Below are 24,577 nucleotides of genomic sequence, written 5' to 3' on the forward strand. Positions count from 1 at the left end.
ACTGTTCAAATTAACTCACTCTTTGATCAACTTTGTTATTCATATTGAATCCTGTTCCTGTTATACCATTTCCTGCTACTGTTGATATTGGCCTACATTTGTCAGACCAGAAATCTTTATCTTCTTTCCATTTCACATCAATGACCTCCATGATATCAAGACTGAGCCTTTGCATTTCATTTTCAGATTTTCTAGCTTACTCACCACATTCAGACTTCTGACATTCCATGCTCCAATTCATAGCATGTTACCCTTTCAATAATTACTTGTCTTTTGCCAGTGGAGAGATCATCATGACACTTTTTCAGTTAACAGTCACATGTCCTGTGGATACACAGCAAGTGTCTTTAATGCAGTGGTTTCCAAGGCTTTTGCATCCTCATGTCATTAATCATTGCTGATTCCTCTGCCTTTCAGGGGCAGCTCCTATCCAAAGGGCAAGAGGGTGCCCTGAAGCTCCTTCTGCCATCTGCCCTCTTCAACAGGACTGTTATCAGAAATAGGGTGATTTCTTCTGCTGAAAATCTTTGCCCACCATTGCTGAAGACGTTTCTTCAAAATTTAAACAGTGGCTGGGATTGAACCCAGGAGCCAGAACACTGTGATTACTTTTTAATGAACTACTTTCCGAGCACACTGACCTTCATCAAATATTAAGCTTTTAACTTCCACCCAATCTTATTTGTGTGGCTTTTAATGTTAACACATCATCAACTCAATTACCCCACCACTACCTCAAAGTGTAAGTCTATCATTCCCTCTCACAGCTGGTCCCACAATACTTGAAACATTATGAAAAATTTTACATGTTACTATAAAAAATCTTTTCTTGTTTTCAGTCATCTGTAATGATCCATAGGTTAAATCAACAGACACATAATGACTGTTACATAACCACTGATTTATCATGTCCAATCCTAGGTCTGGGACAGGTTCCAGTATGAGACTTTTGTTCTCGACATGAACACAACTCTATATCTGAAACTTACGCTACAATGACTTCACAAAGAACAAGTATCAATCAAGTCTTTCAAACAAATAATAGACACATGGAAAGAGAACTCACACAGCTATCAACAGTGGTGCGTGTCCCCAAATTTCCACAGTAGTTGTCAATATATGTAAAATCCTTTACAGTAGCTTGTCACTCAGAACATATGCAATGTTTTGGCCAGTGTTTCAATTATTCCGCCCGCCCCCCCCCCCCCCCCCCCCCCCCCCACCCACTTAATGGGGTCTGCTCAGTAAGAGGGGATGCACCACAGGGGGAGGGGGGACTGGAAACATACATCCCTAAGTGAAGGGGTCAAGCTAGAATAAAGGAGAAACTAAGAAACTAGAGGCCTCCAATGCCAAGACTAGCAGTTGACACTCTATTTCTGTTGAAGCTATGCTATCATATTTGACCTATATCATATTTGACCTATCTTAAAAAAAAAACATAATTAATAGTTCAAAAAACAACATAATTAATAGTTCCTATATAACTTAAATTTTGGCTGTTAATTCAGTATATCTGCAAAGCTATATCTGAAGTGCTCTGCTACACATAAGCTCCTGTTTGTTCAGAAGAATTTAGTGTACCTCAAACATTGTTCATGTGCAATTTTCACTGCAAAAATTAATAACTTCACTTTAAAATAGTTGTCTTGTAGAATATCACAAAAAAAACTTAATAAACAGGAAATCATTTGACAAAAATTACAGGTTTTTTAGTATCTGTCATGATTTCCTTTGTCCAAATCAGCATCCATTATAATGTTTTTATATGCCTTTCTGTTACGCAATGGTTGATTTCTGGAAAGCTTATAAAATTATTTTATCCATTTTGGTTAGAGAATACCACAGCTGTTTTCATAAATGACACTGTAGGAAATACTGCAATCAGTCACAAACTTTTTGAAATTATTTTATTGCACCATTACTAGTTCTGAGCCTCAGCCTACTGTTGAATACTAGCAGTGACTTGTTAGAAAGTTTTACATTTGTGTCCTAAAGTATAAAACAGTTTTTGTGATTACATAGTTGTACACTTATATATCCTCTATACATTGTACTTACTTCATGAAAAGTTCTCCTTTACATATCACAAGACAAAGTTTTGATTTTCTTCTACAATCCATGTTGATCAGCGAACTGAACTAAATGCAATCTGATATGACACTTTACCATACATTTGCATGTCTGTATATCTGTACATGTATCACTCCATTTGCACATGAAATGAGCAGCCAATGTAAAGAATTGCATTTACCATCTTTTATTTTGTTCAGTTCGCTGGTCAACATGGATTGTAAAAGGAAATCAAAACTCTGTTTTTCCATGAAGTCAGTACAATGTGTAGAGCATACAGAAGTATAAATCTATGTAATCACAAAAAACATTATATTTTTGCATAGAAATATGAAACAGATTGTCAACTATGCAATCACAAAAACTTTGTTATATTTTAGGGCACAAACGTAAAACTTGTAAAGAAGTCAATGCTACTGTGTGACAATGTGCTCAGGTCCAGAACTAGTAATGATACATTAAAATCATTACAAAAAAACTTGTGGCTGGTTGCCGTATTTCCTACAGTGTAGTTAATAAAGTACTATCAGATACTAACACAACTATAATAAATTTCACACATCCACATAAAATTCCAAGAAATATATATTCAAAATGCACTGCTCAACAGCTACACAAAAATAATGAGAACGTAAAAAGAGTATTCTTGTACTGTTATTGCAAAGCAAACAGACCTTCATGTGATATTACACTAGTATCTGATGGTTAGGTATTTTTAAATACCTGATAAGCTTCAATGATGGAATGTAATTATTACCTTAAACTTAGTCATCACTTCGCCATTTTTCAACAGCCTCCTTGCGTGCATCAGGTGCTAGCTGACTTCGCATTCCACCCAAAACATTTGCTGTTGCTTCAGTAACCAAAATGATGGGTTTAACAACAGTTGGAGGAATCTGCCGTAGTACACCACCTACAGCTCCTGACATACCCTTTTGTTCATGTTCTTCACTAGCAACTCTTACAATATTTTGAGCAGTCTCACCTAATCCCTGAAAATTAAGATGTAAAGCAGTAGAAAATGGGATTGTAAACATCCATAGCACTCCTAAAAATCGAGTCTCAGCACTGTCAAAATATTAAATTTCAAGAATTATAAACTATCATAGCATTCTTACTGATGTGTCAAAATATTAAATTTGAAGAATGTGGGAAAATTGTGCTTCTGTATTTACAGAGATTTAATTTTTTCATCTACATCTATGTAATTACTCTACTATTAACAATAAAGTGCCTGGCAGAGGATTCAATGAACCACCTTCAAGCTGTCTCTCTACTGTTCCACTCTCAAACGGCACGCAGGAAAAATAAGCACTTAAATTTTTCTGTGCAAGCCCTCATTTCTCTTTTTTTATCGTGACGATCATTTCTCCCTATGTAGGTGGAGGCCAACAGAATGTTTTCACAATTGGAGGAGAAAACTGGTGATTGAAATTTAATGAGAAGATTCTGTCGCAACAAAAAACGCCTTTGTTTTAATGATTGCCACTCCAATTCATGTATCATGTCTTTGGCACTATTTCCCCTATTTCATGATAATACAAAATGAGCTGCCCTTCTATGTACTTTTTCGATGTCATCTGTCAGTCCCATCTGATGCTGATCCCACACCACACAGCAATACTCCAGAATAGGGCGGACAAGCGTGGTGCAAGAAGTCTCTTTAGTAAGACCTCTTGCACCTTCTAAGTGTTTCACTAATGAATCACAGTCTTTGGTTTGCTCTACCCACAACATTATCTATGTTATTGTAACAATTTAAGTTATTTGTAATTGTAATCCCTAAGTATTTAGTCGAATTTATAGCCTTCGGATTTGTGTGACTTATCGCATAATCGAAATTTAGCGGATTTCTTTTAGTACTCATGTGAATAACTTCACATTTTTCTTTATTCAGGGTCAATTGCCACTTTTCGCACCATACACATATATTATCTAAATCATTTTGCAGTTCCTTTTGGTCATCTGATGATTTTTCAAGCCGGTAAATGACAGCATCATCTGCAAACAATCTAAGACGGCTACTCAGATTGTCTCGTATGTCGTCAATATAGATCAGGAACAATACAGGGCCTATAACGCTTCCTTGGGGAATGCCGGATATTACTTCTGTTTTACTCGATGACTTTCCGTCCATTACTACGAACTGTGACCTTTCTGACAGGAAATCACGAATCTAGTCACACAACGGAGGCGATATTCCATAGGCACGCAGTTTGGTTAGAAGGCGCTTGTGAGGAACAGTGTCGAAAGCCTTCCGGAAATCTAAAAATACGGAATCAATTTGACATCCCCTGTTGATAGCACTCATTACTTCAGGAGTATAAAGAGCTAGTTGTGTTTCACAAGAACGATATTTTCTGAATTCGTACTGACTGTGTGTCAATAAATAGTTTTCTTCGAGGTACTTCATAATGTTCAAATACAGTATATGTCCCAAAACCCTACTGCAAATCGACATTAGTGATATGAGCCTGTAATTCAGTGGATTACTCCTACTTCCCTTTTAGGGTATTGGTGTGACTTGAGCAATTTTCAACTCTTTTGGTATGGCTATTTCTGTTAGCGAGCGGTTGTATATAATTGCTAAATATGGAGCTATTGTATCAGCATATTCTGAAAGGAACCTGTCTGGTATACAATCTGGTCCGGAGGTCTTGGCTTTATTAAGTGATTTAAGCTGCTTTATGACACCGAGGATATCCACTTCTATGTTTCTCATCTTGGCAGTTGTTCTTGATTGGAATTCAGGAATATTTACATCGCCTTCTTTGGTGAACAAGTTTCGGAAAACCGTGTTTAATAACTCTGCTTTAGTGGCACTGTCATCAATGACTTCATCGTTGCTATCACACAGTGAAAGATTGATTGCGTCTTGCTACTGTTGTGCTTTATGTATGGGCAGAATCTCTTTGGGTTTTCTGCCACATTTCGAGACAAAATTTCGTTGTGGATATTATTAAAAGCATCTTGCATTGAAGTACGTGCTATATTTCGAACTTCTGCAAAACTTTGCCAGTCTTGGGGATTTTGTGTTCTTTTAAATTTGGCATGCCTTTTTTGGTGCTTCTGCAACAGTGATCTGACCCGTTTTGTGTACCATGGGGGATCAGTACCATCATCTTTTAATTTATGTGGTATATATCTCTCAATTGCTGTCAATACTATCTTTTTGAAATCATTCCACAACTTTTCTACGCTTACATGATCAGATGGGAGGAGTGAAGACTGTCTCTTAAAAAGGCATTAAGAGCATTTTTATTAGATTTTTTAAATAGACATACTTTGTGTTTCTTTTTGATGGTTGTAGGTGTTACGGCATTCAGCCTAGCAGCAACTGCCTTGTGGTCGCTAATCCCTGTATTCATCACGAAACTCACTATTTGTCCAGGATTATTTGTTACTAAAAGGTCAAGTATGCTTTCACAACCATTTTTATTAATTTTTTCAGTTTTTGAATAATCATAATAAAAACATCAATATAAATGCAGGAACAGGAACAGAACAATAACTAGTACCTCTCTAACAAGCACTATAGCATTTGCCATCCCTTCTCTAATGTCTGCAGGTTGACTGTATCTTTTTCGCTTTCCTTTAGTACCCTTGTGACGTCGTCGAACACTTGGTCCTGGTGAAAGCATGTCATAAGCCATTTCTGCAGTGCTCTGGAACAAGAAATCATTATCTTTGTAATTACAGAAATAATGAACCCTAACTGGACAGGTTATTCACACAACAGAATACACTGGTCATATGGAATGTAGTGAAATGAGAGACTGGACAACTAGCCAAAGAAAAGGATAATATCACCACTGATCTGAATGGAGGGGCTATAAATGATGAGTCACATGCAACAAATATACTTAATAATCATTTCTTAAATACAGTAGGAAGTATAGGTACAAACAGCTCAAGAGCAAAATCACAGCACTATGTTGAAAAAGTAACCCTCATAAAATTCAATCATATTAATGTATTACCAACTTCTCCCTCTGAAATTAAGAAAATTATATATTCTCTCAAGAATAAAAGCTCATCTGGTTTTGATGGTGCTTCCAATAGAGTGCTAAAGATTTCTTTCCACACAATAATTCCAGTCTCATCTGAAAGATGTAATGTATCACTAACTCAAGGCATTTTTCCAGACTGAAACATGCCATTGTCAAACCACAATTTAAGAAAGTTGATGGGAGAGATGTCTGTAACTACGAATCTGTTTCACTGTAGACATCATTTTCTAAAATTTTTGAGGTGGTGATGTATTCTACAGGGTATCCTCAAAGTCAGGATACATAGGGACTGAAACATGCCACTGTTAAACCACAATTTAAGAAAGTTGATGGAAGAGATGTCTGCAACTACCAACCTGTTTCACTGCAGACATCATTTTCTAAAATTTTTGAGGTGATGATGTATTCTACACGGTATCCTCAAAGTCAGGATACATAGGGAATTCTAATAAAGTTTCAGAAATATTCTATACATTATAAATCTTAATAAATAAATAAATAAAAATACAATAAATTCTAATAATTTTTTTTCCAGACTGAATGGTGGCTCTGTATAATGAAGAATCAGTGGAGTTGGTAGTCTTAAGTGGACAAGAAGAATGGTCATATCACAAAATTGCAGTAGAATTTTACCTTCGACACACTCATTGTCAACCTTTTGTTTTACTTCCAACGGGAAATTAATCTTACAGTTTAATGAACAGGCAGCAAGTTGGACAAGTCCCATTCCAGAAAGCCAAAGACTTTAGACGATACAAAAGAGGGTGTCTTGGCCAAGGTTTATGCTAGTCCAAAGAAATCACTTCACTGAGTATGTATGGAGTTGGGTGTTCCAAGGTCAACTATCCCCAAAATCCTGGCAGAGGAGAGATTTCATCTGTGCAAGTTGCAGACATTGCATCACTTACATAAAGATGACCCTGACAGACATATGCACCTGACAGAATGCGTAAGCAATCATTGTGCTAAAACTGGCGGCAATGCAGATCTATTCCATCGAGTTCATCTTAATCTTGCAATGAAAAGAACAGAGATCATGTTGAAAATATTATTTATCGACATTAAAGTGAGTAAAATGTGCTTTATTATTATTTATTAGAGTTCCCTATACACCCAGACTTTATGGACACCCTACAGAATAATAATATTTCATGTGAGCAACAATAATATCCTCAGGAAATAACAGTTTCGATTTCAGAATGCCGTCCATATGTTGACCCAGCAAACTTTACAAGCAATAAATAATAAAACAGCAGTGGTTGGTATTTTTTGTAACCTATCAAGGCACTTGATTGTGTGATTCACAGTATTCTCCCTGATAAACTGATTTAGTCAACCAATGGATAATGCACAGCCATCTAAAAGAATGCAGAAAGTTGTACTTAGTAACTCTACAAACGTAGACTGGGACATTATTTTGACTCGTGGGAAATTGGCTATGGGGTTCCCCAAGGCTCCATCTTACATCTACTACTGTTGCTCATACATGTAAATGATCTTCCAACTGATATACAGCAAGCAGAATTATTTCTTTTTGCAGCTGAAACTAATACTGTAATCAATCCAAGCACACATACAGAAACAGAAGAGATGAGATACAAAGTTCTTAAAATTTCATTAACTGGTTTTCTGTGAATGGTCTCACTCTCAATTATGAAAAGACACAACATATTGAGCTCTGCACATCTAGGGGTACTATACCAATGATCGAACAACAAAAATAATCAATTATTGACAATATAATGTAGATGAATATAATAGAGGGAAACATTCCACGTGGGAAAAATACATATCTAAAAACACAAATGATGTGACAGAGGGAAACATTCCACGTGTCACATCATTTGTGTTTTTAGATATATAATGTAGATGCATAGATAAAAAATCTATTCACCAAGTGGTGGCAGGGGAACACACACACAAGAGTGTTTAACTTTTACAAGCTTTCGGAGCCAGTGCCTTCTTCTTCTGGCAGAAGAGTTCAAGGGAAAGGTAGAGGGGTGAAGGAAAAGGACTGGAGGGGTTTAGGAAGAGGGGTACAGTTCCAGTCTTTCTCCTTCGCCCCTCTTCCTTCCCCTCCAACATTTCTGCCAGAAGCAGGACCCACTGGCTCCGAAGGCTTGTAAAAGTTAAACCCTTCTGTATGTGTGTTTCCCTGCTGCCACTTGGTGAGTAGACTTTTATCTATCCATTTATATTATATACCATTGATAAGTGCGACACATGCGGAGGAAACAATAAACAGAGTAGAAACTTCAAAAAGATTTGATGCTCTTATTGATGAGAATTTTCACTGGAAAAATTACATTTTGTAACTCCTAAAACAATTTTCCCCATGAACCATGGACCTTGCCATTGGTGGGGAGGCTTGCGTACCTCAGCAATACAGATGGCCATACCGTAGGTGCAACCACAACGGAGGGGTATCTGTTGAGAGGCCAGACAAACGTGTGGTTCCTCAAGAGGGGCAGCAACCTTTTCAGTAGTTGCAGGGGCTACAGTCTGGATGATTGACTGATCTGGCCTTCTAACACTAACCAAAACGGCCTTGCTGTGCCGGTACTGCGAGCGGCTGAAAGCAAGGGAAAACTACAGCCGTAATTTTTCCCGAGGGCATGCAGCTTTACTGTATGGTTAAATGATGATGGCGTCCTCTTGGGTAAAATATTCCAGAGGTAAAATAGTCCCCCATTCGGATCTCCGGGCGGGGACTACTCAAGGGGATGTCGTTATCAGGAGAAAGAAAACTGGCGTTCTACGGATCGGAGCGTGGAATGTCAGATCCCTTAATCAGGCAGTTAGGTTAGAAAATTTAAAAAGGGAAATGGATAGGTTAAAGTTAGATATATATAGTGGGAATTAGTGAAGTTCGGTGGCAGGAGGAACAAGACTTTTGGTCAGGTGAATACAAGGTTATAAATACAAAATCAAATAGGGGTAATGCAGGAGTAGGTTTAATAATGAATAAAAAAATAGGAGTGCGGGTAAGCTACTACAAACAACATAGTGAACACATTATTATGGCCAAGATAGCCACAAAGTCCATGCCTACTACAATAGTACAAGTTTATATGCGAAATAGCTCTGCAGATGATGAAGAAATTGATGAAATGTATGATGAGATAAAAGCAATTATTCAGGCAGTGAAGGGAGATGAAAATTTAATAGTAATGGGTGACTGGAATTCAAGAGTAGGAAAAGGGAGAGAAGGAAACATAGTAGGTGAATATGGACTGGGGGGTAAGAAATGAAAGAGGAAGCCGTCTGGTAGAATTTCGCACAAAGCATAACTTAATCGTAGCTAACACTTGGTTCAAGAATCATAAAAGAAGGTTGTATATGTGGAAGAATCCTGGAGATACTAGAAGGTATCAGATAGATTATATAATGGTAAGACACAGATTTAGGAACCAGGTTTTAAATTGTAGGACATTTCCAGGGGCAGATGTGGACTCTGACCACAATCTATTGGTTATGACCTGTAGATTAAAACTGAAGAAACTGCAAAAAAGGTGAGAATTTAAGGAGATGGGACCTAGATAAACTGACTAAACCAGAGGTTGTACAGAGTTTCAGGGAGAGCATAAGGGAACAATTGACAGGAATGGGGAAAGAAATACAGAAGAAGAAGAATAGGTAGCTCTGAGGGATGAAGTAGTGAAGGCAGCAGAGGATGAAATAGGTAAAAAGACGAGGGCTAGTAGAAATCCTTGAGCAACAGAAGTAATATTGAATTTAATTGATGAAAGGAGAAAATATAAAAACACAGTAAATGAAGCAGGCAAAAAGGAATACAAACGTCTCAAAAATGAGATCGACAGGAAGTGCAAAATGGCTAAGCAGGGATGGCTAGAGGACAAATCTAAGGATGTAGAGACTTATCTTACTAGGGGTAAGACAGATCCTGCCTACAGGAAAATTAAAGAGACCTTTGGAGAAAAGAGAGCCATTTGTATGAATATCAAGAGCTCAGATGAAATCCCAGTTCTAAGAAAAGAAGGGAAAGCAGAAAGGTGGAAGGAGTATATAGAGGGTCTATATAAGGACAATGTACTTGAGGACAATATAATGGAAATGGAAGAGGGTGTAGATGAAGATGAAATGGGAGATACGATACTGCGTGAAGAGTTTGACAGAGCACTGAAAGAACTCAGTCGAAACAGGGCCCCGGGAGTAGACAACGTTCCATTAGAACTACTGACGGCCTTGGGAGAGCCAGTCCTGACAAAACTCTACCATCTGGTGAGCAACATGTATGAGACAGGCGAAATTCCCTCAGACTTCAAGAAGAATATAATAATTCCAATCCCAAAGAAAGCAAGTGTTGACAGATGTCAAAATTATCGAACTATCAGTTTAATAAGTCACAGCTGCAAAATACTAACACAAAATCTTTACAGATGAATGGAAAAACTGGTAGAAACTGACCTTGGGAAAGATCAGTTTGGATTCCGTAGAAATATTGGAAAACATGAGGCAATACTGACTCTACGACTTATCTTAGAAGAAAGATTAAGGAAAGGCAAACCTACGTTTCTAGCATTTGTAGACTTAGAGAAAGCTTTTCACAATCTTGACTGGAATACTCTCTTTCAAATTTTGAAGGTGGCAGGGGTAAAATACAGGGAGCGAAAGGCTATTTACAATTTGTACAGAAACCAGATGGTAGTTATAAGAGTCGAGGGGCATGAAAGGGAAGTGCGGTTGGGAAGGGAGTGAGACAAGGTTGTAGCCTCTCCCCGATGTTATCCAATCTGTATATTGAGCAAGCAGTAAAGGAAACAAAAGAAAAATTCAGAGTAGGTATTAAAATCCATGGAGAAGAAATAAAAACTTTGAGGTTAGCCGATAACATTGTAATTCTGTCAAAGACAGCAAAGGACTTGGAAGAGCAGTTGAACAGAATGGACAGTGTCTTGAAAGAAGGATATAAGATGACCAACAACAAAATCAAAACGAGGATAATGGGATGTAGTCAAATTAAGTCGGGTGATGCTGAGGGAATTAGATTAGGAAATGAGACACTTAAAGTAGTATAGGAGTTTTGCTATTTGGGGAGCAAAATAACCGATGATGGTCGAAGTAGAGAGGATATAAAATGTAGACTAGCAATGGTAAGGAAATCGTTTCTGAAGAAGAGAAATTTGTTAACATCGAGTATAGATTTAAGTGTCAGGAAGTCGTTTCTGAAAGTATTTGTATGGAATGTAGCCATGTATGGAAGTGAAACATGGACGATAACTAGTTTGGACAAGAAGAGAATAGAAGCTTTCGAAATGTGGTGCTACAGAAGAATGCTGAAGATTAGATGGGTAGATCACGTAACTAATGAGGAGGTATTGAATAGGACTGGGGAGAAGAGAAGTTTGTGGCACAACTTGACTAGAAGAAGGGATCGGTTGGTAGGACATGTTCTGAGGCATCAAGGGATCACAAATTTAGCATTGGAGGGCGGCGTGGAGGTAAAAATCGTAGAGGGAGACCAAGAGATGAATACACTAAGCAAATTCAGAAGGATGTAGGTTGCAGTAAGTACTGGGAGATAAAGAAGCTTGAACAAGATAGAGTAGCATGGAGAGCTGCATCAAACCAGTCTCAGGACTGAAGACCACAACAACAACAACAACAACAACTTAGTTCAGCCAAGTTTACACTTACAATCATTGCAAATGTTGGGGAGAAACAAATCAGTAAGTTCACGTATTTTGCATATTTTCATTCAATAATGTCATATCAAAGAATGTTCTGGGGGAACTCATTTTTAAGAAAGAAAGCCTCCACAGTTCAAAAACATTGTGTAAGAATAATATGTGGTGTCACCCACAATCATTTCCTAAAAGATGTTTAAGGAGATGTGCTTTCTGACTACTTCACAGTATATTTATTCCATCATGAACTTTGTTGTAGCTAATCTACGGCAGTTCAAAAGGAACAACGATGTTCATAATTACAATACCAAAAGGAGGAATTAAATTCATCCCTCCACATTAAGGTTGTCTTTAGTACGAAAAGGGGAGTGCAATACTGTAACTACTCATGTATTTTTTGATCACTTACTCAGGGGTATAATATGTTTGACAGACAGCAAAGTGAAATTTGAAAACAAACTGTAGAAGTTTATCCTTCACAACTCCTCCTATTTGGCAGAAGAATTTCTATTATTGTAGTGTGCAAAAGTTGGTGGGTAGGAATTATTAACTCACATCTCTATGTTTGAAAAAATAAAATAAGAAAGGTACAATAAATCAAACAAATAAATAAAAAACTTATAAAAGTTTAGCAGTTAGCCATATTTATGAATTAATTTGCAATGTGTATGTAAAATAACTCATTCCACATTACTACAATTTGTTGTGCAAAATGATCCACAAAACATGAAACAAAGAAAGTAACTAATGCTGAAGGTCAGTTATGTATAGGTCTACAGTTTCACTGGTTATTGGAAAGATGTTAATAAATATCAATATTAAAATCATATTTTTACTGGATTACTCAACATAAATTGTTTCTTTATATATAGCAGAGATGCTGAGTCATGATAGGCACAACAAAAAGATTCACACAATTAAAGCTTTCGCCTATTAAGGCTTTTGTCAGCAGTAGACACACATACGCACATGTACACACACTCTCACGCAAACACAACTTGCACACACGTCTACAGTCTCAGAGAGCTGAAACCACACTACGAGCAGCAGCACCAGTGCATGATGGGAGTGGCAACTGGGTGGAGGTAAGGAGGAGGCTGGGCCGGGGAGGGGGAGCGATAGTATGGTGGGAGTGGCAGACAGTGAAGTGTTGCAGTTCAGACGGAGGGTAGGAAAGAAGGTGCAGGGGAGGGGGGGGGGGGGGGGGGTAAGTAGCTGAAAGGAGAGAAATAAAAAGAAATTAAAAGACTGGGTGTGGTGGTGAAACAACGGCTGTGTAGTGCTAGAATGGGTCAGAAAGGGGGCTGGATGGGTGAGGACAGTGACTAACGAAGGTTGAGGCCAGGAGGGTTATGGGAATGTAGGATGTATTGCAGGGAAAGTTCCCACCTGCGCAATTCAGAAAAGCTGGTGCTGATGGGAAGGATCCATATAGCACAGGCTGTGAAGCAGTCATTGAGATGAGGGATGTGTGTCTACTGCTCACAAAGGGCTTAATGGCAGAAAGCTATAATTGTGTGAATCTTTTTGTTGTGCCTATCGCGACTCAGCATCTCCGCTATATGGTGAGTGGCAACTTTCCTTCTCTAGTGCTGTTACATTCCATCCTGGATTTTCCATTGTTTGATTTAAATTGTTTCTTTTTTGCACTAAAAACAAACAAATTCAGCATCTTTACATCTAACAAACAGAAATATATTCATGGGTTAAAACACTGGAAATGTAGTAAATTAATACCACCCTATAATTAAAAAAAACCAATTTCAAGAAATTCTCATTTGGTTGAAACAGGCAAAATGAGACTAGTCCAGAAGTTGGTCAGAAAGTCATTCAGGGCTACATGTTAAGGAGAATGGAGTAGAATAGGTTGAAAGGGAATTCCATAATGTAAAAATCTCCACACATTGTATTTGTTTTTTGTTATATCCCAGCAATTATTTTCAGCTTCTGACAATGGTAAATTTTTCTCAATTTCTATCAGTTTCTACAAGTCTCCAGACAATCCAGTACCACCCCATCCTTTAATCCTTAAATCATATATTTTTCTCTCTTGACTCTTTTATTCTCATTAAGTGTCATAAATTGCTTCTATCTAACAAGGTTAATGTCAAAAAATATGTTTATTTAATTTATAACTGCATTACTTTATTGGATATCTATACATTAGTGAGAGATTTAGAAAGCTTTTCCATTAATGTATTTCAAAATAAATAACTTTCTTTCCAACAATATTATGAAAAGGATACCTAGCTCCTCACCACAAAGATGACACACTGAGATGCAGACAGGCTAAAAAAGTATTACAAATTGAGCTTTTGGGCAAAGCCTTCTTCAGAAAAGGAACACACACACACACACACACACACACACACACACACACACAAACTCTAACAACCTCATGCACACATGACCGCTATTTCTAGTCACTATGGCCAGAATGCAGCTGTTGTGTTGAATGAAAGCAGCAATCCGCAGTGAAGCGAGGAAGGGGGAGGAGTAACAAGGTACAAGTGGAGGAACAGAAAAGTACTGTCTGGCAGAGCATGCATTGTGACTGGATGGCAGAGGGTACAGTTTCGGGAGGCAGTGGGAGATGAAGGTGTGTGTGTGTGTGTGTGTGTGTGTGTGTGTGTGTGTGTGTGTGTGTGTGTGTGTGTGTGTGTGTGTGTGGAGGGGGGGGGGGGAGGGGGAGGGTTGGAGGGTTTAGGTGTGGGTTACTGTAGGTTGAGGCCAGGATAATTTCAGGAGCGGAGAATGTGTCGTAAGGATAACTCCCACCTCAACAATTCAGAAAAGCTGGAGGGGAAGGAGAGAATCCATATGGCCTGGGTTATGAAGCAGCCATTGAAATCAAGCATGTTATGTTCAGCTGCATGATGTTGTGCCACAGGGCTCATTTTTCACTAAGCCACAGTTTTTCAGTGGCCTTTCATCCTGTTGACAGCTGATTGGTAGTCATGCCAATATAAAATGCTGTGCAATGGTTGTAACAGAACTGCTATATCAATAGGCTGCTTGAACAGGTGGCCTGGCCTCTGAAGGGGTAAGATCAGCCTGCGATTCGACTAAAATAGGAACCGCTGGGTGGGTGGATTGGGCAGGACATGCACCTGCATTTTCCACAGGCATCCCTGTGGCAAGGGGCTGGGATTGGGAGTGGCATATGGATGGACTAGGAAGTTGTGCAGGTTGGATAGGTGTTGTAACACCACAGTAGGAAGGGAGGGTAGGATTTTGGGTACAACGTACCTCATTTCAGGGCATGAAGATAGATGTTCAAAGCCCTGATGAATGATGTGGTTCAGTTTTTCCAGTCAGCAGTGGTACCGGGCATTGAAGGGGGCACTACCCGATCCTTGGGGTTGGTGGGAGGGGTGGGATGGTGGTGGGATATGGCACAGGAAATCTGTTTGTGGGCTAGGTATAGAGGTATTGTCTGTCTGTGAAGGCCTATGTGAGACCTTCAGCATACTGGGCAAGAGAGTTCTTGTCACTGCAGATTCTCCGCCCCTGTGTGACGAGGTTGTATGGGAGGAATTTTTTTGTGTGGAAGGGATGGCAGCTGTGGAAATGCAGGTGCTGTTGGGTTTAATGTTCACAGAGGTGTGGATGGACACAACAGAGAGGAAGAGGTCAATGTCAAAGAAGGTGGCATGCTTGGTTGAGGAGGATGTGGTGAAGTGGAAAGGTGTTGAGATTGCAAAGGAATGAGGATAGGGTGTATTAGCCCTGAGGCCTGATCATGAAGATATCATCAGTGTATCTGAACAAGAGCACAGTGTGGGGGTTTTGGGAGGGCAGAAAGGTTTCGTCGGGTTGCCATATGATAGTGCCATGTTGGTGTCCATGACTGCGAAGTGAGTTTGTTTGTATATCTTCTCTTGAAAGGAGAAGTAGTTGTGTGTTAGGATACAGTTAGTAAGGTGTATGAAGAATGATGTAATGAGTTTGGAGTGTGAATGACGGTGGGAAAGGTAGTGTTCAATGGTGGCAAGACCATGGGCATGACGGATATTGGTATATAGGGAGGTGGCATCAACGGTGACAAATAGGGATCCAGGAGGTACACTGGTGCATGGGGCTGGTGGAGAATTGTTGAAAGAAGTGTATGTAATCTTTGGCATGGGAGGGTAGATTTCTGGAAACTGGCTGGGAAGTGTTGGACAATGAGGACCATAATTTTTCAGAGTACAACAACCAGCTACAATGGGGCATCCAGAATTGTTGGGTTTGTATATTTTGGGGAGCATGTGTAAGGTGGGTGTGCAGAGTATAATAGGAGTGAGGAGGGAAATGGATTCAGAAGAGAGGTTCTGGGAAGTGCCAAAGATTTAAGTAGGGATTGGAGGTTATGTTGGACTTCTGGGATGGGATCGCTCTGGCAGAGCCACACAACAGACACAGGCCTTCTGCCAAGTAGTCACTGTAATTCATAGTGACAGCAGTGGAAATGTCTGCAAGTAGGGTGAATAAATCAGGATCTGTTTTGAGGCTGTATATGGCTGTCCTTTCTTTTGCTGAAAGCTTCGTGTTTTTAACAGGGGTCCTGGGGAATGATGGTGAGGCCAAGTTGGACGTAAGGAATTCCTGGAAGGTGACCAATGGGGTTGGTTAGGTAGGTAGGGGGGGGGGGGGGGAGGAGGAGGAGGAGGAGGAGGATCACAGTTGTATGGTGGCATGAACTGGGAGATGCAGGATTCAATGCTGGAAATAAGTTGGCTTTGGCTGGAAGGATTGGTGGCAAAGAAATGTTTCCATTGCTCATTCCTCATACATCTTACTAACCTTATCATAACACATATCTACAACTCCCTAGAAGAGGAGGTATACAAACAAATCCACGGCACAGCCATGGGTACCCACATGGCCTCACCCTGTGCCAACCTGTTTATGGGCCATCTAGAGGAGTCCTTCCTAGCATCCCAACCTCTAGTCTGGTTCAGGTTCATTGATTATATCCTTATGATCTGGATTCAGGGCCAAGACTCCCTATCTTCGTTCCTTCACAACCTCAGCACCATCTCTCCCATCTGCTTCATGTGGTCCTCCAGAACCGGTGCCACCTTCCTAGATGTTCACCTCCTCCTCTCTGATGGCTCCATTCACACCTCTGTCAACATTAAACCCACCAACAGTATCTCCATTTTGACAGTTGTCATCCCCTTCCACATCAAAACATCCCTCGCATATAGACTGGTCACCCAGAGGAAGTGTATCTGCAGTGACAAGAACTCCTTTGCCCAGTATGATGAAGATCTCACAAAGACTTTCACAGGCAGGCACTATCCCCCAGACCTTGTCCACCAAGAGGTTGCCCAGACCACAACCCAACAACAACCCACCCTTCCCCCAACCCCAAGAACCAGCTATAAAGGAACGTCCACTTAGTCACCCAATAACACCCCCAACTGGAACAACTGAAACACATCCTTTATCATGGCTATAATCATCTAACATCATGCCCTGAAATGAGGGACATCATACCCATAATGCTTCTCATCCCTCGTAAAGTGGTGTTCCATTGCCCACCTAACCTCAACAACATCCTAGTCCATATCTATGCCACTCCCAATCCCATCCCCTTGCCACAGGCATGATATCCCTGTGGAAGACCCAGGTAAGTCCTGCCAAAACCACCCACCCAGCACTTCCTACTCCAGTCCTGTCGCAGGTTTATCCTGCCCTGTCAAAGGCCAGGCCACCTGTGAAAGCAGCTTAGCCATATATCAGCTCTGTTGCAATCACCGCACAGCTTTTTCTCCAGGATGAATGGCCACCGAAAAACTGTGGCCAAGAGGAAAGTGGACCACACTGTAGCACAACATGCAGCTGAATACAACATGTATCAGAACCTGGGCCATCTGGATCCTCCACCCACCCTACCACAAGTTTTTCTGAACTGTACAGATGGGAATTTTCCTTACGACACATTCTCTGCTGCTGAAATTATCCTGGCCTCAATCTCCAATAACCTACAGCCCCAAACCCTTCTCCCAACACTTTCCATCCCCCGTCCTATCTTCTCCTTTCAATTCACGTACCAATACCCTCATGGGTGCCACTCTCTGCCAACACACCCATTATTCCTTTGCCCTTCTCTTGTCATCTCCTTTCCTGCTCCTCCCCTCCTTCCATTCCCCACAGTCTCCCAACACTATGCCCTCTCCCATTTAGTCCCTGCACATTCTGCCAGACAGCTCCCCCCCCCCCCCCTTTCCCAATCCCTGCTAACCAACCCCTTCCTTGCCCAATCCAGATTGCTGTTTCATTCAAAGCATTAGTTGCATTCTGGCCATATCAGCCAGGAATGGTGGTCATGTGTGCACGATGTTGCTTGACTGTGGGAATGTGTGTGTGTTTTCTTTTATGAAAAAGGCTTTGGCTGAAAGCTCAACTCTTAACAATCTTTCCACTGTGTCTGTTTCCAATTTACTGTGTCATCTTTACAGTGAGTAGCAATCTATCCCTTCCACTGTTTGTTTGTCTTCCCCCCCACCCCCTTCCCGTTATTTGAGTAAGAAGCAGCTATATTATTAGCATCCATACAAACATTTTATTGGAAAATTGGAAAAGAGAATCTACATCTACATCTACAACTACATCTACAACTACATCCATACTCCGTAAGCCACCTGACGGTGTGTGGCGGAGGGTACCTTGAGTACGTCTATCGGTTCTCCCTTCTATTCCAGTCTCGTATTGTTTGTGGAAAGAAGGATTGTTGGTATGCCTCTGTGTGGGCTCTAATCTCTCTGACTTTATCCTCATGGTCTCTTTGCAAGATATACGTAGGAGGGAGAAATATACTGCTTGACTCCTCGGCGAAGGTATGTTCTCGAAACTTCACCAAAAGCCCGTAGCGAGCTACTGAGCGTCTCTCCTGCAGAGTCTTCCACTGGAGTTTATCTATCATCTCCGTAATGCTTTCGCGATTACTAAATGATCCTGTAACGAAGCACGCTGCTCTCCGTTGGATATTCTCTACCTCTTGTATCAACACTATCTGGTATGGATCCCACACTGCTGGGCAGTATTCAAGCAGTGGGCGAACAAGCGTACTGTAACCTACTTCCTTTGTTTTCGGATTGCATTTCCTTAGGATTCTTCCAATGAATCTCAGTCTGGCATCTGCTTTACCGACGATCAACTTTATATGATCATGCCATTTTAAATCACTCCTAATGCGTACTCCCAGATAATTTATGGAATTAACTGCTTCCAGTTGCTGACCTGCTATATTGTAGCTAAATGATAAGGGATCTTTCTTTCTACGTATTCGCAGCACACTACACTTGTCTACATTAAGATTCAATTGCCATTCTCTGCACCATGCGTCAATTTGCTGCAGATCCTCCTGCATTTCAATACAATTTTCCATATGAGATGTATAAAATTTTTTGTATCAATATGCCAAATTAGAGAATGAAAAACTGTAAATTTTTGGTCTATTCACTATTTACTGGCAGCACATGTGTCACACCTATAATTTCAATAATGTAGGACAGTGGTTACTTCTGTGTTATAGTAAAGGATGTATGAAGTTTGTAAGAAATGGTGATGCTTAAACTGCATAAAGTTAATGAATTGCATAATTAATCTAACTAAAATATCTTAAGTAGTTCTGAAACTCAAGGGTCACTTTTTTACATGATCAGACATCACTAACAAATATGAGACAATTTAAAATAATGTTGACTACAAGATTTTCTCATTCCAAATTTGGAAACTGATTAGGGGCAAGGGGAAGAGGTAGAGGTAATGTCAAGGAACAGAAATTTTCAATGCAGCAAGTAACACATAACCAAGTTTGTATTTGCTTGGGACAAGCTAGGTTACACTATTTGTAGGAAAAGTTGATTTTCTCGATCACTGAGTGGTGAATATTGTAAACTTGTAACAATATGTCAAAATGTATCAACATAATTTGGAAATAATGTAAATGTACACTGACATACATCTGTGGCAAACTCTACATCTGAAAACAATTTCATATGCAAGCAGTTATGATTCTAGCATCACAGTGTTTGCCACGCTGAGTAGCTGAGTCATCAGCTGTGCTCTTGGTGATGTTACAGTCATTAGGACACCACTTGAAACTAAAGAGAAGTTGTAGCCATAAATTGGATTGCTATTTACACATCAATTGTAATGGGAAAGGTTTCTGAAACTGGAAATGTGTAATTTATTTATATGGGAAGAATTGGGGGACAGTCAAAGATTGAGAGACAGAGAATTTATGGATAGGAAGAGAGAGCTAGACCAAGAGAAGGTTTGAATTGAAGGCCTCATTTTCTGTCTTAAAATGTCAGCAATGTCAGCCACATTAAGTAAAGCACTGTAGATCAATCTATTGATGTCAATAACTAGAAGTTTATCTGTTCCAAACGTTAAGTGAACTTTTTTTTTTTTTTTTTAACTAAAGCTTAATAATAGTTTGCTGTTGCTATATCCTGCTACTAGTGCATGGCGATTGTGATGAGTGTAGTGTCATCATGCATGTGTGCTTAAATCAATCACCAAATGCATCAGCATGGGCCAGCCACTAGAAGTCGCCTGTAGGTAGCGTGCACATATCGTGGTCTCTGCTGTGCCATCTACCAGTGATTCACACCTAAACAGGTGTGGCGCAGTGCTGACTCACTCTCATTGTGTTCATTTAGTTTGTACCACTCACATTAGTTGTTCTGTGTACTGCTCATGTTGCATCTTCAGTACGATTCTTTTGTCATGTTATATGTGGAGTCACGAGGGGCTTATTTCCATTATTGTTCAAGCGTTTATGAATAAAGCCATATTTGTGTTACTTAGATCAGCTTCATGTATTACTTGGTCGCCGCATGACTGTGAGAAGTTTGGAATGCTTTTTGCACTTTCAGCACTGAGCAGACCAAAGCCAGCCCAAGCAGCCACATCTGCCACAATGCCAGTGTCAGCGTTCTCTGTTTCTGTCTTGTCCTTTTTGTTTTGTCCAGTCTTTCAGAATGATTTCATCAGGTTTAGTCATTATGGCTGCCATGCTACTGGCCCTGACTGAATAGCTTACTTCGGCTGTGACCACTTTGTTGGCTTCCATTAACAGACAGAGTACCATCCAACCGGTTTATCCACCCACTTTTCCTCCATACGATGATACAGCCGAGTATTGGGAAGCTTATGAAAAAAGTCGTAGACAACATTTTTTGGCTTTTGGTGAGGCAGACTCAGAATTTGTGCAAAGCCTTATTCCTTCCATGGAGTCCACCTAAGGTGTATCAGTTAGTGTGTCAGCCTACCCCTTTACAAGAACTGGCATCTCTTACTTCTTATCACACATGCAGTTTATTGTGGAAGTTCCATCACAAATGAATGCATATCACAGCAGCACAAGTTGAATTCTACGATGCTGCACGAAACCAAACCACTTATACAGGGCCTGGGCAGCCGAACTTCATGGTGTAAATATCTGTTTAGCTCTGGACAAGGAAGTGCGCCAGACGGCTTTACTCGAAGAAAACTCCCCAACAGCAGAAGTTTTGCAAATAGCACAATCTTTTGCAGTTTCATGGACAGTGGGTGACCAGATTGAAGTGTGGGGTCATATGACAGTAGTGTCACAAGGAGTGCCCACTAGAACAGATAGATTGCTCAAGGAAGCGGCAGTGGTAATGGTAAACATGTGGGCCCTGGACCGAGCAGACCAAGGCCGAGCCACGACTGCCACGGCACCAGCATTCCCTGGTTCTGTTTTGTCCAGCATGAACAATCTGGCATGCCCTATGGACTGGGCTACTTGTAATACTTGCCAGAAGAAAGGGCACATCGCCTCCATGTGTCGTTCACTGGAGGCTGCTCAGGATATGGACATGGACACAAAGTGTATGACTCCAATGTTTGTGACTTCTCCCAAGTTGTTTATCAAGTTAAGTGCTTTTTGCCAAGTTCTCTGGCTGCAGGATGACACAGGTACTGCAGTGATGTTATTGATTTCTCAAACCTATGTGAGTATAAGCTTGTCACCATTGACACTGGTCATGCAGTAGCTGGTCAGTTATAATAAATAGAACATTGTGCTATTGGCACGATTTACTGCATCTGCCTCTTACAAGTCAGTGGTTCTCTGCATTACATTTTTGGTGGTTGCTGATGCCAGTGTTGACAACTTGTTCGGGATGGACGCAATTCAGACATTTGGATTTTATGTCACCAACACGATCCATCTTGTGTCTGATCAAGTACTGTATTTTCAATTGGAAACACTGTGTGAGAAGTTTTTGGTCTTGTTTCCAGAAGGTATGCTATGAATTCGGCTCATATTTCTTTGAAATCCATGGATTGGCCTCATTTTTGTCATGTGTCCTGCTTCTGTTGCCCCTGCAAGATCAAGAGAAAGCAGAATTGGACAGACTACAATCTTTGGAGTGGTGAAACATGTTATGGCTAATGAAAAGCCATCTCCAATGGTCGTAGTTCAGAAGCAGTCAAGGAAACTTCACCTCAATGGCGACTTCAGTACTACTGTCAATGAACAGTAGATTGAAGATCTGTATCCTCTCCCTGCCAGGAAGAACAGTTGGCAAAAATATTGGGTGGCTAGTACTTTTCTAAAATTGATTTGTCTGAAGTGTATCTGCAGTTTCCTGTGGATGAAGTGTCTCAGCGAGTTCTGGTTTCGAATACTCCTTTTGGTCTCTATTGATATGTGCGCCTGCCTTTTGGTGTGGCTAGCAGCCTGAAAAATTCGCACACTTTGTTTTCTGTCTTAGTTACAGACCACAGGCTTATGATTTAACCTCATGAAATATAAGTTTTTTTAACCTTCTATTGTTTATTTGGGGTTTGAGGTCTCGCAGGATGGGATTCACCCGTCTGCCAGACCACTTCTCCACTGTTGCATCTATGGCTCACCCCTCATCCATGAAAGAGCTTCAAGCCTTCCAAGGGACGATAGTCTACTACCACAAATTCCTGCCAGGTTTGGCTGCATTGGCTCACCCTTTGATGCCTTGTTATGCAAGAATGTATCTTTTTGCTGGAGCCTGGATTGCGACTGTGCTTTTCAAACTCTGAAATCTTTATTTAGCTATGTTCTCTCCATGATGATGATGATTATGATGGTGGTGATGTTTGGAGCTTATGGCTGTTCAACAGTGATGTCATCGGTGCCCATACACTTATTAAAAGAAATGAATGTGGCTAAAAACCCAAAAGTTTTTCCAAACTCATGCACTTGAAATGAGCACACAATCATTCTATCTTACATATCCCAAAACAATGCAGAAACAGTAAAAGTAGCTACACATAACATTAAAAGAAAAGCAAGACAACAAAGGAGCTAAAAGAAAGGCAGAGGCAAATCTGACTGGCTGACTACTTACAAAAATATGGGTGACCCAGTCACCTTGTTAACACATTAAAACCATCACCCTAAAATCTTGGGAAAAATGTTGGACAATTCACAAAACTTTAACAGTCGAGCCACATTTGTTTGAACATTAAGTAAAAGAGAGAGCAGGTCCATTGGCAAATCCGCTGTGGCCCACTGGTCAAAATATAAAACCCAGTCCAATAAAATGTGGCACACAGTTATCTGTGTGCCACAAGCACCACATATTGGAGGGTCCTCTCTCTGCAGCACAAAGCCTAGCATCATACGGCTTTGGCTTGTGTGAAGATGAGTAAGAAGCACCTCGTCCCATCAACGTGGCTGGCCACAGCCGAGGTGTAGTCTCTACTACAAGTAGCTTATTTTCGGTCACTTCTGGTCACCCATCTTCCCATCAATGCTTGACTTTGTACCTCAACAGCATGGTGATAGGATGCAGGGAGATGGCACACTGAAAGAACCGAGGATCAAAATATGCCTCCTTGGCTGCTAGATCCACCCCTTCATTCCCTGCAATACCCATGTGCCCTGGCACCCGACAGAAAGACACCTTCTTCCACAGTCTTGTAGTTGAAGGAGCGCATCCTGGATATTCTGGGTTACTTTATCTGCTGGGTACAAATGTTTCAGAGAGTGAAGGGCACTCAGAGACTTGGAGAAGACAAGAAATTTGGAACTGGAAGAACATCTCATCTGCTCCAGTGCCTGCAAGAGTACATATAATTCTGTGTCAAAGGCAGTAAAGTCTTGAGGCAGTCGGACCTTGAGGACACGATCTGGGAAAACAACAGAGCAACCAACGGAGTCCCCCTGTTTAGACCTATCTGCAAGGACAGCTATGTAGTTGTGGTGCTCATATAAAATGTTAGAAAATATCGCATTAAAAACTGAAGCAGGAGTGCAATCTCTCCTCTACTGCACTAAATCTAAAATTATGCTGGTCTTCTGCAGTAGCGCCAGGGTGGGAGTCAGCTAAGATCCTGGATTTGGGGTTGTACATGCTCCACATGGAGTGACTCCAGCACATGCTGAGCATGGATCCAAAAAGCATTATGGCTCATGGACAATTGGAGAAAAGGAATTCCAGAGGCAGACGACCAACAGTATGGTATGTGGATGGAGTTGGGGCTGCAAGGAACTTACAGGCCTGACACACCATGAGGAGCTGACGCTGAATGGTAAATGGTGGTTCCCCAGCCTCAACACAGATACTGGGCATGGGACAGGCCCTATGAGCACCTGGGGCCACTTGAATCCTCTCACGGTGTCAATGATCTTCAATCCATACACCGTGCACCCAGGATCTAGACACAAACACACAAAAGCCCTATAAAACTGGTGCAGATGTGCCCTGTCTGCTCCCCTAGACCTGTGGGTAGGGCACTTGATGATGTTTAGTGCCTCAAGATATATAGCTTTCAGGTGTCTCAGGCATGGCACCCACAACACCGTAGTGTCAAAAATGAGGCCCAGGAACCTTACCG

At 40.7% G+C, this 24,577-nt stretch overlaps 1 protein-coding gene across 1 annotated transcript in view; it reads right to left on the minus strand.

Moving 5' to 3' along the window:
* The window catches only part of LOC126482334 (autophagy-related protein 2 homolog A), a 485,244-nt gene that overhangs the window by 23,429 nt on the left and 437,238 nt on the right, over positions 1–24,577 (minus strand). Inside the window, exons 35-36 of the mRNA XM_050106397.1 lie at positions 5,592–5,738; positions 2,831–3,065 (exon numbers count right to left, since the gene is read on the minus strand). Coding sequence (XP_049962354.1) covers positions 2,838–3,065; positions 5,592–5,738 — 375 coding nt within the window. The 3' untranslated portion in view covers positions 2,831–2,837. The remainder of the gene's footprint in view (positions 1–2,830; positions 3,066–5,591; positions 5,739–24,577) is intronic.

The sequence above is a fragment of the Schistocerca serialis genome, chromosome 5 (genome assembly GCF_023864345.2).
Source record: "Schistocerca serialis cubense isolate TAMUIC-IGC-003099 chromosome 5, iqSchSeri2.2, whole genome shotgun sequence".
NCBI lineage: Eukaryota > Metazoa > Arthropoda > Insecta > Orthoptera > Acrididae > Schistocerca > Schistocerca serialis.